This window comes from Vicia villosa, linkage group LG1 (assembly GCF_029867415.1).
Source record: "Vicia villosa cultivar HV-30 ecotype Madison, WI linkage group LG1, Vvil1.0, whole genome shotgun sequence".
Lineage (NCBI taxonomy): Eukaryota > Viridiplantae > Streptophyta > Magnoliopsida > Fabales > Fabaceae > Vicia > Vicia villosa.
This window is the reverse complement of record NC_081180.1, coordinates 19,953,044-19,965,745: the sequence shown is the minus strand read 5'-3', so window position 1 is coordinate 19,965,745 and position 12,702 is coordinate 19,953,044. Positions and strand designations below refer to the sequence as shown.

The window sequence follows — 12,702 nt, the reverse complement described above, 5'->3', positions numbered from 1 at the left end:
TTTATTTGCCTTCTTCGGATAGTCAAGTTCATCAAACCATAACACTTGGGTTTTCATCTTTACCGCTTAAGTATTGTGCTTGACTTATCATTTGTTGTTTTTGTAGTTGTCATCATAGTTGTCATCATCAAAAGATGATGTCTTGGTTAAAAGTCTATACCTTCAAAACAAGGTTCCACAGTTGGAAACTATAAATGCCTTCTGAAAAATTATTGCTTTAAGATACATTCCTTCTTCCTCCTCTCTCACAACCCATAATCAATTTATCATTCCTCCTTGGCATTCCATTAGCATAATCGGAACGAACAATGACAGCAATAATACCATGTTGTTTACCAGTAGCCTATGTCCATGCTAAAACTTTATATGGGACTTAAATATCTGCCAATTAAAACATATAAATATTAAACTATCAATTTCATAAAGACGGGAAAACAATTTTAAATTGCATTTGTTGAATAGAAAACATACGACATCCGGAGTGAAGAACTCTGTAAAATCTGTACAGGAATCTGTAAAAGAAGATGTCGATTATGGACCACACAAGAATTTTATCTGCGAAATTTCAAGTATATGCAAAATTTGCAATATACCGGAAAACCCGAAATTTCCAAAAGATTTTGTTACTATCCTGAAACTTCAAAAAAATTTCAATATGTCTCTTTTGTTTTCTAGAGCACCGGATTTTTCAAAATTTTCGATAAACCGTCTTCAGAAATTTTGAGATTTATTCACTATTTTCGGTAAGAACGTGAAAATGAATTCCGAAAATTTCGTTTAAGACACCAAAAATTTATATTTTACTGCATCTCCATAGTGAATGTTTTTTAAGAAATGTAAATTTTTTGAGAGTAAAAATATGGAGAGATGCCAGGTTTAATTTTAGGAGCGGCGGGTTGAATTCTCCAAGGAGTAAGCGTTTCGGATTCGATTCTCACAAACTTGGGATGTCAAAAAAATGAGGGTGGGGGTGGCTGCCATCACTTTATTAAGTTAAAAATACCCAGTACACCACTTGAAAACTGGCAACTTCAGTGAGTAAACAGCAAAACAGCAAATTAACATCTTTTCTTTTTTCTTTTTTTTTTTTTGCATGAAAATTGACAAATACAATGCTTCTTGGAAACTAGTAACTTCAGTGAGTTGGGAATGACATGTTCTTTGAGGCTCTCTTCAAGGAATTTAATGTGCTAATGTCAGTCTAAAACTTACAGTTGTGTATTTTAGTCCCCTGTTTTCCTTATCCACATCATTTGAATTGAAAGCATTTTAAACCTTGAACCTCAAAATGCATCATCATTCACTAATGATCAAATATCTTTTTTTTCTTCTGGAGACCAAGAAATTCCCAGGAACACCTAGATAAACCAACTCATGACAAAATCATAAATAATTCGCCAAAGGTAGCAATTCCACACTTGAACTTCCTTCGGTTATACAGAATCAATCATCTTGCATATCTGGTCGCTTCCTGGATTGCAAAGCCAGTCGTGCATCTCTCTCGCGCTCATATTCACGGTAATCTGTTCGCTGCAAGAAGGATACCTTGTCCAAATACTGGTTTGAACTCTTCTTGTAAACATCAAGCTCATTTTCCAGTCCCTTATTTTCTTCCTTAAATTCTCCCCAGTCTTTCTTGGTCTTATCAAGTACACTGAGCTTTGATTTCTTCTTGATCTGTTCAAGGACGGCATCCACAGCAGAAGGTGCAGGGGCTTTGGCTCTTTCAATTGCCTCCTTTGAATCTGAATCTACGAGCTTTTTATATTCAACTTCTTGACCAGCAAAGTCTCGAACCTCAGTAATCTGATCAAGGAAATAAATCAACAAAACATTGAAACTCAAATGCAACGTAGGTGTTATGAATAATATTCAATTTTTTTTACCAGAGAAGTCTTGAACCTCAGTAAAAATGATAAGGAAACAAATGTGAACAAAACATTGAAACTCAAACGCAACATAGGTACTATGAATACTGGTCAGTCATCAATCAAATTCAAACCACTTCAAATAAAGAAAACATTGAAACTCAAATGCAATGTAGGTACTGCGAATAGTGGTCAGTCAGTCGTCAACTAAATTTGAATTCAAACCACTTCAAATGGAAAATTATCCATTGTATGGTATTGCTCAAATTCGCCGGGCTAAACAATAGGCAGCCCTAGTAAATCAAATATTGGAACTATTGCATTGCGGTTCACGTAAAATAGCTGTTTGTTCTAATGTTGCTATGATACAATGTTATACAGCCGCTATTTGACAACACTATGTACTAAATAGCATATCACAGAACAATAGCGATATGTTCGAATTCCATTAGACAATAGCCGCTGTTTCACAATACTGATTGGAACAGTAACAAACAAGCTAAGCTAATCCCATGTCACAGGTTTATTGAATATAATTGTACAGTGTTATAGCTGCTATTGACAACACTATGTACTAAATAGCATATCACAGAACAATAGTGTTTTGTTCAGATTCCGCTACGCAATAGCCGCTATTTCACAGCACTGATTGGAACAGCAACAAAAAAGCTAAGCCAGTCCCATATCACTGATTTATTTGATATAATTGTTCATGCCTTCATGTTGAATTTGAAAATTAAAAAGAAAAATAGACTTCATATATAGTTTCCTCTCACTTTTAACTAATTGCACAAACATTTTCCCACTTCAGCTAGATTAACTAAAAATAGGAGCACCATATATCAATGTACTTACCACAAGTTTCCCCCTGCTTGACGCAGAAGCGGCAGCATCAACTTTTACCGCAGCAAGAGCAGCAGCAGCAACCTTCTTGGCTTCATCACTTGCACTGTTTTGCATCACACCAGGTTCACTCTGCGAAGCACCTTGCACAACAGATTCAGTAGCCCTTGGTGCCAACCCCAAATAAGACATCCAGTTCTACATTCAAAATTATCGAGTCGAAACAAATTAAAACCAAGCTAATAATTGTCAAAACAACAACACTATAAAAAAAACAACAGCAAAGTATTACAGAAGATCTCTTCTTTGGATTGCTTTTTGAGGTAGATTTAGGCTTGCTCATAAAACCGCTAATAACTTTATTCGATACTCCTTTATTCATTTGTTCCCACATAGCATCAACTTGAGCTTTTACTTCTAGTAACACGAGAAGCATATGAGCAAGTTTATCAGCAACAAACAATAACCATAAATCTCCAAAAATAGTTGTCTCAAAATGCAGAATGAAACCGAAATTCCCAAAACCTCACCGGTAACTTCCGGTTTCGGTTCCACGCTTGCCCCAGGAACAGGTTCTTTGACTGATTGTACAGAACCCACGTTGAATGTATCTGAAACAACAGACCAAAATTGTAAATCCATCATATATCCACAAAAGATTGTTGTTATTGAATCACCATCAAGAAGAAAAGCAATAACCACTATGAAATCAAATACTGTAACAATTATTCAAAAAAAAAAAACACAGTAAAAGAGGTGAAACATTGTTGTGAATTAGGGTTTGTGTTTAGAATCTATTGAATTTCACTGTAAACCCAAGAAAAATGTTGGATCGAGAAAAGAGCGGGCAAGGTTATACCGGCGGAACTCATCACTCCCGCTGCGTTGACGATGGCAGAGGAACGCTACAAAAGCCTTTGCTTTCCTTCGTTCTTTTTATTTTCGTTTACAAAATTACTCCTGTTACCCTATTGTTTTGTTTTTAACCAAAAAAAAAAAGCCTAGTATATTGCTTGTGGACATGTTTTATATTAAAATTTAATTTTGTTAATCTATTTTTGTCAAATTTATAATATTTTTCAATTTAGTGACTTTACAAAAAAAAAAAATAATAAACAAATTTTTGTTAGTTAGTTAAACTTCGAAATATTTTATAAATAAAGTTATTGAAAACTTTCATGTATTGTACTTTAACGGGTATTTGCCCTATGACCAACCTCATAGTTTTTAGTGAAAATTTAGAGTCTATATCGAGAGTTTGTATTGAAAGTGTTAGTAAACCAATGAAGTTTTATTTCGATGAAATCGCAGATAATCTCGTAGAAGGAGTTGGTAGGATAAACTTGAATCTTTCTCCTAATAGAGAAGTCGGTCCTTGTTCCCTTTTTTCTACTTTGTCTGTGGGAGATCTCGAGTCTCTTGAAATGTATCGGGATGATATAAGGACTCGCCCTTTCATTAAGGGTTTTAAGTCTTTGTATGGTCGGTAGTAGGGGTGTTTGTGGGTTGGGTTGAGTCTAATTTAGTTAAGGGAGATGTCAATCAGTGCCCTCAGTGCAATGGTTAAGACTTTAAAAATAGTAAATTTATCTTGGTAATCTGCGTAATTAATGCCTCGAAAATTGAAATATTAAATTTTCTAGAAAATATTTTCTTTTTTTGGAATGCTTAACCATTGCCCTGAGGGCACTGGTTAGCAAGACCCTTTAATTAAACCCAATACCCGACTCAATCATTAGTCTTTGGTTTGAGTTGAGTGTTCAACCTCTATTTCTAAGACTAAACGCTAACCAAACCGGCACACTCATCAATGGGTTGGGTTGGGTTCGTAGATCACCCACTAAATATAATTTTTAAATTCTAAATAAAATACTAATTTATAACACATTTATTTTACAAAAACATTTAAAATATCATAAAAAATTTGTATTTAATTTGAATAAAATGTATCATTTAATACCTAAAAATTCTTTTAAGATTCAGATAAAATAAAAAAATATACAAATGGTGTAAAGTATAATTTAAAAGGTAAGATATATCTCTCTTTGAATAAATAAATTTGACCTATCAAATTTGATTTAGACTTAAACTTTTACAATTAATAAAAAATATATGCATTGTAAGATTTATGCTAGATAATTTTTAAATAGAAGAAAATAAAAATAGAATAACATGTCAATGGGTTGGATTTGTGGGTTTAAGACTTCAAACCCGTTATCCAAACCAAATACTAATATGTTTGAATGGGTTGGTTCGGATTAGACCCGTACATGATTGGGCTGGGTAAAAATAAAGGTTGGGTTGGGTGAGTGGGTTCGCGGGTTGGCCCATATCCATGAACGCCCCTAGTCGGTAGCCCAATGGTAAGGAAGGAAAGGGAGCATCTTGATTTCTCGGATCATTTTAAAACTTATGATGGACATTTTCTTTTTGTTAACAGTGAAGAGGAAACGGTACGAAATGGCCAACAAGGCCTTGACTTACCTGTTGACGCCACTCACTATTTTTAGGTGGATGTAGAAGTGGTTGAGAAAGCTTTCGCCTGGATAATCTCCAAAGTTTATAGGATGTCCATCAATATGTAGGGTCATCATTTAACAAGTCTGTGGCTCATATAGAACCCGATAAAAGGTTGTGTAGCTCCTTTGACGGATGTTCGATGTTGTTTCATGAGTGTATGTTCTCCATAATGAGATTTAGCCTCCCCTTCAACAATTTTAAAGTGAAGGTATTAAATCATTTGAGAATCACTCCCTCCTAATTGCATGTGGTAGCCTAGGTTTTTATGAAGATATTTTAACATTGATGTGAGTAATTAAATGGAGTGTTGACTTTAAAGTTATTTGTCAACATCTTCAATGTGACATGTACTTCGGCCAGAGCGGCGCGGGGGCGAAGAGTTGCTTTCACTTTGTCATCTGAATAAGGTGTTTGACGTTTATGTTGATAGCTTGAAGAATTTAAAAGATTGCTATTTCCAAGTTGTCCCTTAGAGTCTGGAAGCCCATTTCAGCTTATGTGTTCTAGACAATACTTTGTGTAAAAATGTTTTATAACGTAATAGTGTTGTAAGAATCTCTAAGCGTTTGAATTAACAAAAACAAGCAAAAAAATAAAGTAAAAGCGTTTGAATTAACAAAAACAAGCAAAGAAATAAACAATAAATAAAGCAAACGAAATGCTTGAATTTAAAAGTGGAACACAAGTTCATACATTTCTCACAAACTCATTATCTTAGTGAATAAGATATGTGAGTCCAAAATAGAACAAAATTAAATGTGAACCCTGATTACAGAGTCAAAATTTACTTATATACTAGGTACTTTTGGATTATTTCCACGCGCCTTTGACTCTTGAACTGCTTCAAACCGTTACTGCTTGTCGAAAACATCCTCAAGTCTTCTGATCACATCTGTCGAAAAGGACAATTGCATCGTGTTTCTGACTTGATGTCAAAAATATAATCTCTCATATATGTCGAAATGTTAAGCAAAATCTTATGCTAACAATGAGCGTCTCTAAGGAGACAGAAATGTAACATATTAACTTAAAAGGAGATGAAAAATGTGTTTAAACACAAAAAAGAATGGTATTGTAATATGAGCATCTATCACAAAAGGGAAATGTAATATATTTTAGAGAAGTGGAGTAAATATTTTCAGGCAAGAGGAGGGAGTAGGGGAATATCTCTCGGTAGAGAAGAGAGTGTAATTTATTCTTAAAGATAATACCAAAAAGCGTTCATGGTTTTACTTTTATGAAATGTAGAGCTCAAATACATTACTACATCCATATTTTAATATAGAATTCATTTAACTAAATCACAGAAATTAAAAAAATGATAGTATCTCTTATAGTTTGTTGATGATTAAAATTTACCACTCAAGAGAAAATTAGTTTATATTTGCTTTTTACAGTGAGCAAAGAATAGCTAAATCCTTATTTCAGAGACTGAGATTGGTTCCTTTGGTTTTACTTGTTTCACCACCATAAAAAATTTAACTTATCACATTTAATCCCTCCAGTTCCAAACGTAGGCAATAAAAAACTGATGTTTGCTAATATTTTCTTGGCAGTGTACAACAGCACAGAATTTGCCATTGGAGTTTCTTTTCCGTCAAAGTTATGGAAGAACTTTTTCATTTGTTGAGCTTGACCCTGTGTTCGAGGTAGGAACACTGCGCCTCACGATCTTCTCTACCCCTCACTAGTAGAGTTTTTGCCTTTCGTGGGCATCGAACCTTGTACCCTGGTGTTCAAGTACATGTTAAATGAGTTTCTCGGAAATTGGTTCTTCAGTGAAACGCTAAATTTACACCTTAGATGCAATGTGAAGAAGTGAAATACTAAATTTACTCCTTAGATGCAATATGAAGAATGGGAAGATAAAATAAATTATAGGGATCACTTAACATGTTGGTCAGAAGCAATGGGATTGAATTGTTTTCACCCAATAGTAAAAATTACAAGATTACAAGATTGCTCATGAGATAAGGAAAGAAAAATATTATTCAGCAACGATAAAAACAACACAGCCATTCCTCTTTATTATGCATACGCATAGATGTAAATAGAGAGCTAATTTGTATATGGAAAACCTGAATCTAAGTTTAACACACAAAGTATCTTCTCCAGGTCAAGGCAAATCCTTGAACAAAAATGAAAACAAGAGAATCAACCAGCTCTTCAAATGTGAATGGGCTTGTCATATGTGGCCATTGCGGCTTCTTTAACAGCTTCGCTCATTGTTGGATGTGCATGGCATACACGTGCTATGTCCTCGCTTGATGCATCATACTGCAATGCTATGGCTGCTTCGTGGATGAGTTCTCCTGCATTAGGTGCCATAATATGCACTCCCAATATTTTGTCTGTCTCCTTTTCAGCAATTATCTTGACCAGTCCTTCTGCGTTATCAATTGCCTTTGCCCTGCTATTAGCCATGAAAGGGAACTTTCCAACGCGGTATGCAACTCCAGTTTCCTTAACCTGCTCCTCTGTCTTCCCTACAGATGCAACCTCAGGGTTTGTATAGACAACACCTGGTACTTTGTCATAGTCCACATGGCCAACCTTACCGGCTAAGTACTCAACACAAGCAACTCCATCTTCTTCTGCCTTGTGTGCCAACATTGGACCTGGAATCACATCTCCGATTGCATAGACACCAGAGACATTTGTGGAAAATCTTTCATTTACCAAAATTCGTCCCAACTTGTCAGTTTCAACTCCTATCTTGTCCAAATTAAGTCCAGAAGTGAATGGAGTTCTACCAGCAGAAACAAGGACAACATCTGCTTCAATTATGGACTGTTCACCACCAGCTGATGGTTCAACAGTTAGCTTCACACCATCCCCAGAAGTATCAACTCCAACCACCTTGGTCTTCAGCTTGAATTTCATGCCTTGCTTTTCAAGAGACCGTTGGAACTGCTTCCGGATTTCTGCATCCATGGTTGGAACAATCTCTGATGCAAACTCAACAACAGTTACTTCAGACCCAATTCGGCCCCACACTGAGCCCATTTCTAGCCCAATGTAACCTGCCCCAATAACTACAAGCTTCTTAGGGATTTCAGACAATGCGAGAGCCCCCGTCGATGATACAATTTTCTTTTCGTCAATAGTGACACCGGGTAAAGATTTGACATCTGAACCAGTAGCAATAATGATATGCTTTCCCTTAACCACAGTATTCTCACCGTCAATGGTGTCTACAGAGATTTCAGACGGCGAAACAAATTTTCCGTATCCTTTGACATAGGTTACCTTGTTCTTCTTAAATAGGCCTTCAATACCCCTGGTAAGATTAGAAACAGCTTTATCTTTTTGCCCCATCATGGCAGCCAAGTCAATCTCCACATTTGAAACTTTAATCCCATGGTTTGCAAATGAATGTTTAGCCTCATGATACATGTGGGAAGAATGCAAAAGCGCCTGAAATATGAACGTATCCCAAAATGAGTAGAAGGGCTAGAGACAATATACGTGATATATCATGAAGTCTCTTCAAACTATATATAACAGATAGGGACACAATAAAAAAGAGTCTTCAGATCCCAAGTGACTCAATGGAAAATTAAGAAGAAAATACAACTCCGTGTACAAAAAGTAGTAGGCAGAGGCAAGCCAAAAATTGATTTTAAGAGAATTGAGTTTGGTAACGTTGATTTTAACATAATTGAGTTTAACAAAAATGTTTTGATACATTACCGTAAAAGAGAGTTGCAAAACAAATTTCAGTGTAAAAATCACATTTAAATTCAGAAGCTAGAAATTCTAAGTTCAAGTAGATTCAATTCTACTTAAAAAGAATCGAACACCTCAAAATCACTCCAGAATCAACTCTACACCTCTTGTCAAACCAATAATCCGGTTTAAACATTAATTTTGATGTTGGAAGTGAAATCAACACATTCACACAAGTGCTTAGAACCAAATAAAAACAGCATATACTTGCATTGCACTCAATTCTAACACAGAACAATACTAATAAAAATACCAAAAGACACAAAAAGTTAAACAGAAAAAACCTATATTCCTGTGTAATCAAGTTCTATCGATAGAACACTCGTCAGAATAACCTAATTCAGATTCCGAAAATCAAAAATAACAAAAAGCAACTTCCCTCAACATAATCAATAAACAAGCCACAAAAAAACATAAAATTATGTATAATCCAAACATAATAACCAGGTATAACACAGAATCAAAACGAACTAGTAGAAAATTGAATCGAAATTGAAATCGGAAAAGAGAACAAAAGGAATAATGGACGGACCTTGGAAGGGATGCATCCAACGTTGAGGCAAGTACCACCGAGGGCGCCACGTTTCTCGATGCAAGTAGTTTTGAAACCAAGCTGAGCGGCTTTAATGGCGGCGACGTAACCGCCGGGACCACCACCGAGGATGACGACGTCGTTTTCCTCAGATCCGGAGGCGAAACCTCTCGACCTAAGAGAAAAAGAGTAGCGGAGAGTCTCCGATGAGAGAAGAGAGTAACCCTTACGACGAGCCAAGTTCGCCATAGCCATTTTTTCGATTCGATCACTTAACGCTAACTCTCTTTTTCTCTGACCTAACACACAAAACCGAAACTTAAACTAAAGCAACTTTTCTTCAATATTTATAAATATATAGTAGTTTTTATAATTTATATAAGTAAATTATTATTTAGTGTCTGATTCATTCTGTTATGAACCGTTGGATGATGTCTTTGTGGCCTCCATTACTAGTATTTTAATTGTTTTTGGTTTTTTCTATTCCTCCTCACAAATTCAACCTTTACTTTTTGAACTTGGACCGTTCATGTTTTTGTTATGATAATGTTTTTTATTTTATTTTATTCTTTACTTGCATTGCATGTGGCTGTGTTTTTTGGACCAAAAAACAATTTAATAGGAATATGAACATATTCACATCTCTTTTGCGCTAAATTAGGCTTCGAGATTCATAATTGAGAAATTTAATCTATCTCATCTAGTACCACCCACTTGATTTTTTAAACAAGATATTGTTTTTAAGGACAGAATTTTAATTGATTCTGAATTCAATCAAATTCATCTGGATATTTGGTTTATATTAAAAGAAATTTGTATTTACACACGATAACAGATTAGGTTTTTATGATTTCAAAGGATGATATCTTCCCAAGTCATAGGTCTATAGAGATAAGATGGACCAAACATATCTATGAAGCCTTGAGAGAACCAAGAACAATAACAAAGAATCAAAGTTCAAACAGGAAAAAATCAAACATCTGTTGCCTTGCCTCATAGAAAGTAAACAGATATAGGATAAAAAATTATACGAGTATTAAATCGTGGTGGCATGCACACACACCAAGAGAATTCATGACATGTCTAAATCATTTATATTTACATAATCAAAAACCACAGTGATGAGGGATTTAATCTACTCCGCCAAAATTTAGCTACAGCTCTCTCTACATATACCAACATAATAAACCCATAAACACCTCTCCGATTAAATAGGTCTAACACTAAACCTCCCTTACCCCTCACCAACCCTACAAAACTGTTGTGACTGCTTTTGCTATATCTTTCAAACAGCCTAAAAAACATATTAATCTTTTAATCAAACAAACATTTGGTGAATCACAAGAATTGCATGTACAGTCAATTTCCCTCTATTAAGCTCTTTAATCTATTACGAGACTCTTCAGAAATACTGCAAGCTTTGAATCTTCGCCTTTGGGGAGGACATGATTCAGCAAAGCTTTCAACTGCTGACAGACATATAACAACCACAGTGAGATTATCTGATGTATTTAGACGCAATGCTTCCTTGACTAGGTCTCTAGCACTTTGCTGTGGGTCGTTGTGCCTTCTTAATCCGCGGCGAACAAGACTAACTGCAACTTGGCTAGATATTACATCCCAAACTCCATCACACGCAATGATCAAGAACTCGTCCTCTTCTGTCAATGTAACCAGTTGAACATCAGGTTCAGCAATTAGAGGAGACGCAGCACCAAGGGGGAATTTCAAGTCCCAATCCCCAAGGGCACGAGTTACCGAGAGATAACCATTGAGATATCCGTCATCAATGAATCCGCCTAACTCCTCCACTCTCCTTCGTTCTGGTAAATAACTCGGTCTATGATCTTGAGACATCTCAACAGCTGTACCTCTCTTGCAAAGTACTGCTCGACAGTCACCAGCATTCGCAACAAGCAAATGCCTTCCAAGTACAAGTGCAGTCAGTGCAGTAGTCCCACATGAACTACTAACACTCTGTTCATCAGCCAATGCAAGATCAGCCCGTATAAAAGCTCTCCGATGAGATACCTCCAACTTCTCTAGAAAAAACGCATCAGTATCATACGATTGTAGCATATCAGCATCTTCAAAAAATAATCTCATAGCATTCCTCTTAACAAATGCAGCCGCCTCAGGCCCTCCATGCCCATCAAAAACCGCATAAAACGCACTCGGTATCGGATACTTGGACACAAACCCAAGGTGACAAGCTAGATCATCTATCTGAATATGTTCATCATCCATCGATCCCCGTGGTCCAATATCAGCATAGCTACCAGAACGCACATTTGGGATAAACATCTTCACAGGGGTCTCCAACATAGAATCTTTCATGATCTCAGAGCAACTCGCAGCCTAATAATACACATAACAACAAAGTCAGCACAACATTTAAACAATCCACTCAGAAAAAGGTTAGGATAATAAATTCACTAAAGTTGAAATAATTAATCAGCTAAAATTGAAGCAAACTATTTCAACTGAGATTAAAGGCAACAATAAATGAATAAAAACAGTTTAAACTAAAACACCCAATTCCAAATTCTAGTTCCAAAATTAAGGTTCAACAATCCCTGCAAGTATCACATACCCATAACTATCAAACAAACAGTAATCAAAAAAGCGTAATTCAGAATAGAAAAGGGGCAAATTTACAGCTAAATCCAGATAAATTAACAGATAATTAATCACCCAAAAAGTATGATAAGCTTCAATTAATAATCTAAAAGGGTAAACGAAAAACCAATTCTTTAACTAAACAAAACAAACTATGAATTTCAATTGAAAACTGAGGAAACGAATAATAAAGGATAATAGAATAAGATCAAACCCTTACATGGCCAAAGATTGGGATAGAAGGAGAAGGAGATTTTGGTGAAACCTCAACCTTGACGCTATGTTCTTGCGCAACGCAAAGGTGATACTTTACATCCAACATCGAAATACTCGGTTGACAAATAATTTCAGCTTCTGGCACCATATTCAAACACCGTTTTGCAACAATCTCTTTCGGAAAACACAACAAAAAATTAGGGTTTGAAAATCGGAAATTGATTTGGGATCGTGAGAATTTGGGGGAAATTTTGGGGTTTTCTTTGAAACGAAGAAGAGTAGTAGTAAGAGAAATTAGGGTTCTGTTTGGTGAGAAATTGCGTTGGCCACGTACTTAAAGCGAAGGAGTTTGAGTTGAACGCGCTTGTGTACAAA

The 12,702-nt window shown here is 35.7% G+C and overlaps 3 protein-coding genes across 3 annotated transcripts; all 3 read right to left on the bottom strand.

Annotated features, from left to right (window-relative positions):
- Positions 1-1,100: 1,100 nt before the first annotated feature.
- On the bottom strand, positions 1,101-3,688 carry LOC131602142 (uncharacterized). The gene is made up of 5 exons (XM_058874160.1): positions 3,571-3,688; positions 3,242-3,322; positions 3,004-3,128; positions 2,724-2,909; positions 1,101-1,806 (listed from the first exon to the last, which is right to left on the bottom strand). Exons 1-5 carry the CDS (start codon positions 3,581-3,583, stop codon positions 1,444-1,446), a joined length of 768 nt encoding a protein of 255 aa, XP_058730143.1. The 5' UTR covers positions 3,584-3,688; the 3' UTR covers positions 1,101-1,443.
- A 3,509-nt stretch (positions 3,689-7,197) lies between these two features.
- On the bottom strand, positions 7,198-9,841 carry LOC131630643 (dihydrolipoyl dehydrogenase, mitochondrial). The gene is made up of 2 exons (XM_058901408.1): positions 9,493-9,841; positions 7,198-8,648 (listed from the first exon to the last, which is right to left on the bottom strand). Exons 1-2 carry the CDS (start codon positions 9,745-9,747, stop codon positions 7,398-7,400), a joined length of 1,506 nt encoding a protein of 501 aa, XP_058757391.1. The 5' UTR covers positions 9,748-9,841; the 3' UTR covers positions 7,198-7,397.
- Positions 9,842-10,505: 664 nt separating this feature from the next.
- Positions 10,506-12,656, bottom strand: LOC131630649 (probable protein phosphatase 2C 13). Its single transcript, XM_058901415.1, has 2 exons — positions 12,332-12,656; positions 10,506-11,850 (listed from the first exon to the last, which is right to left on the bottom strand). The coding sequence occupies exons 1-2, from the start codon at positions 12,473-12,475 to the stop codon at positions 10,852-10,854; spliced, it is 1,143 nt and encodes a 380-aa protein (XP_058757398.1). The 5' UTR covers positions 12,476-12,656; the 3' UTR covers positions 10,506-10,851.
- Between the last annotated feature and the right edge of the window lie 46 nt (positions 12,657-12,702).

What these genes read in the sequence shown, in the direction of transcription:
- LOC131630649 (XM_058901415.1), bottom strand. Translation starts at nt 12,475, where the DNA reads ATGGTGCCAGAAGCTGAAATTATTTGTCAACCGAGTATTTCGATGTTG. An exon ending in CTATCCCAATCTTTGGCCAT is followed by an intron (nt 11,851 to 12,331) that starts GTAAGGGTTTGA and finishes GTGTATTATTAG; the next exon opens with GCTGCGAGTTGCTCTGAGAT.
- LOC131630643 (XM_058901408.1), bottom strand. Translation starts at nt 9,747, where the DNA reads ATGGCTATGGCGAACTTGGCTCGTCGTAAGGGTTACTCTCTTCTCTCA. An exon ending in TTGGATGCATCCCTTCCAAG is followed by an intron (nt 8,649 to 9,492) that starts GTCCGTCCATTA and finishes TTCATATTTCAG; the next exon opens with GCGCTTTTGCATTCTTCCCA.
- LOC131602142 (XM_058874160.1), bottom strand. An exon ending in ACCGAAACCGGAAGTTACCG is followed by an intron (nt 3,129 to 3,241) that starts GTGAGGTTTTGG and finishes TCGTGTTACTAG; the next exon opens with AAGTAAAAGCTCAAGTTGAT. An exon ending in ATCCAAAGAAGAGATCTTCT is followed by an intron (nt 2,910 to 3,003) that starts GTAATACTTTGC and finishes TTTTGAATGTAG; the next exon opens with AACTGGATGTCTTATTTGGG.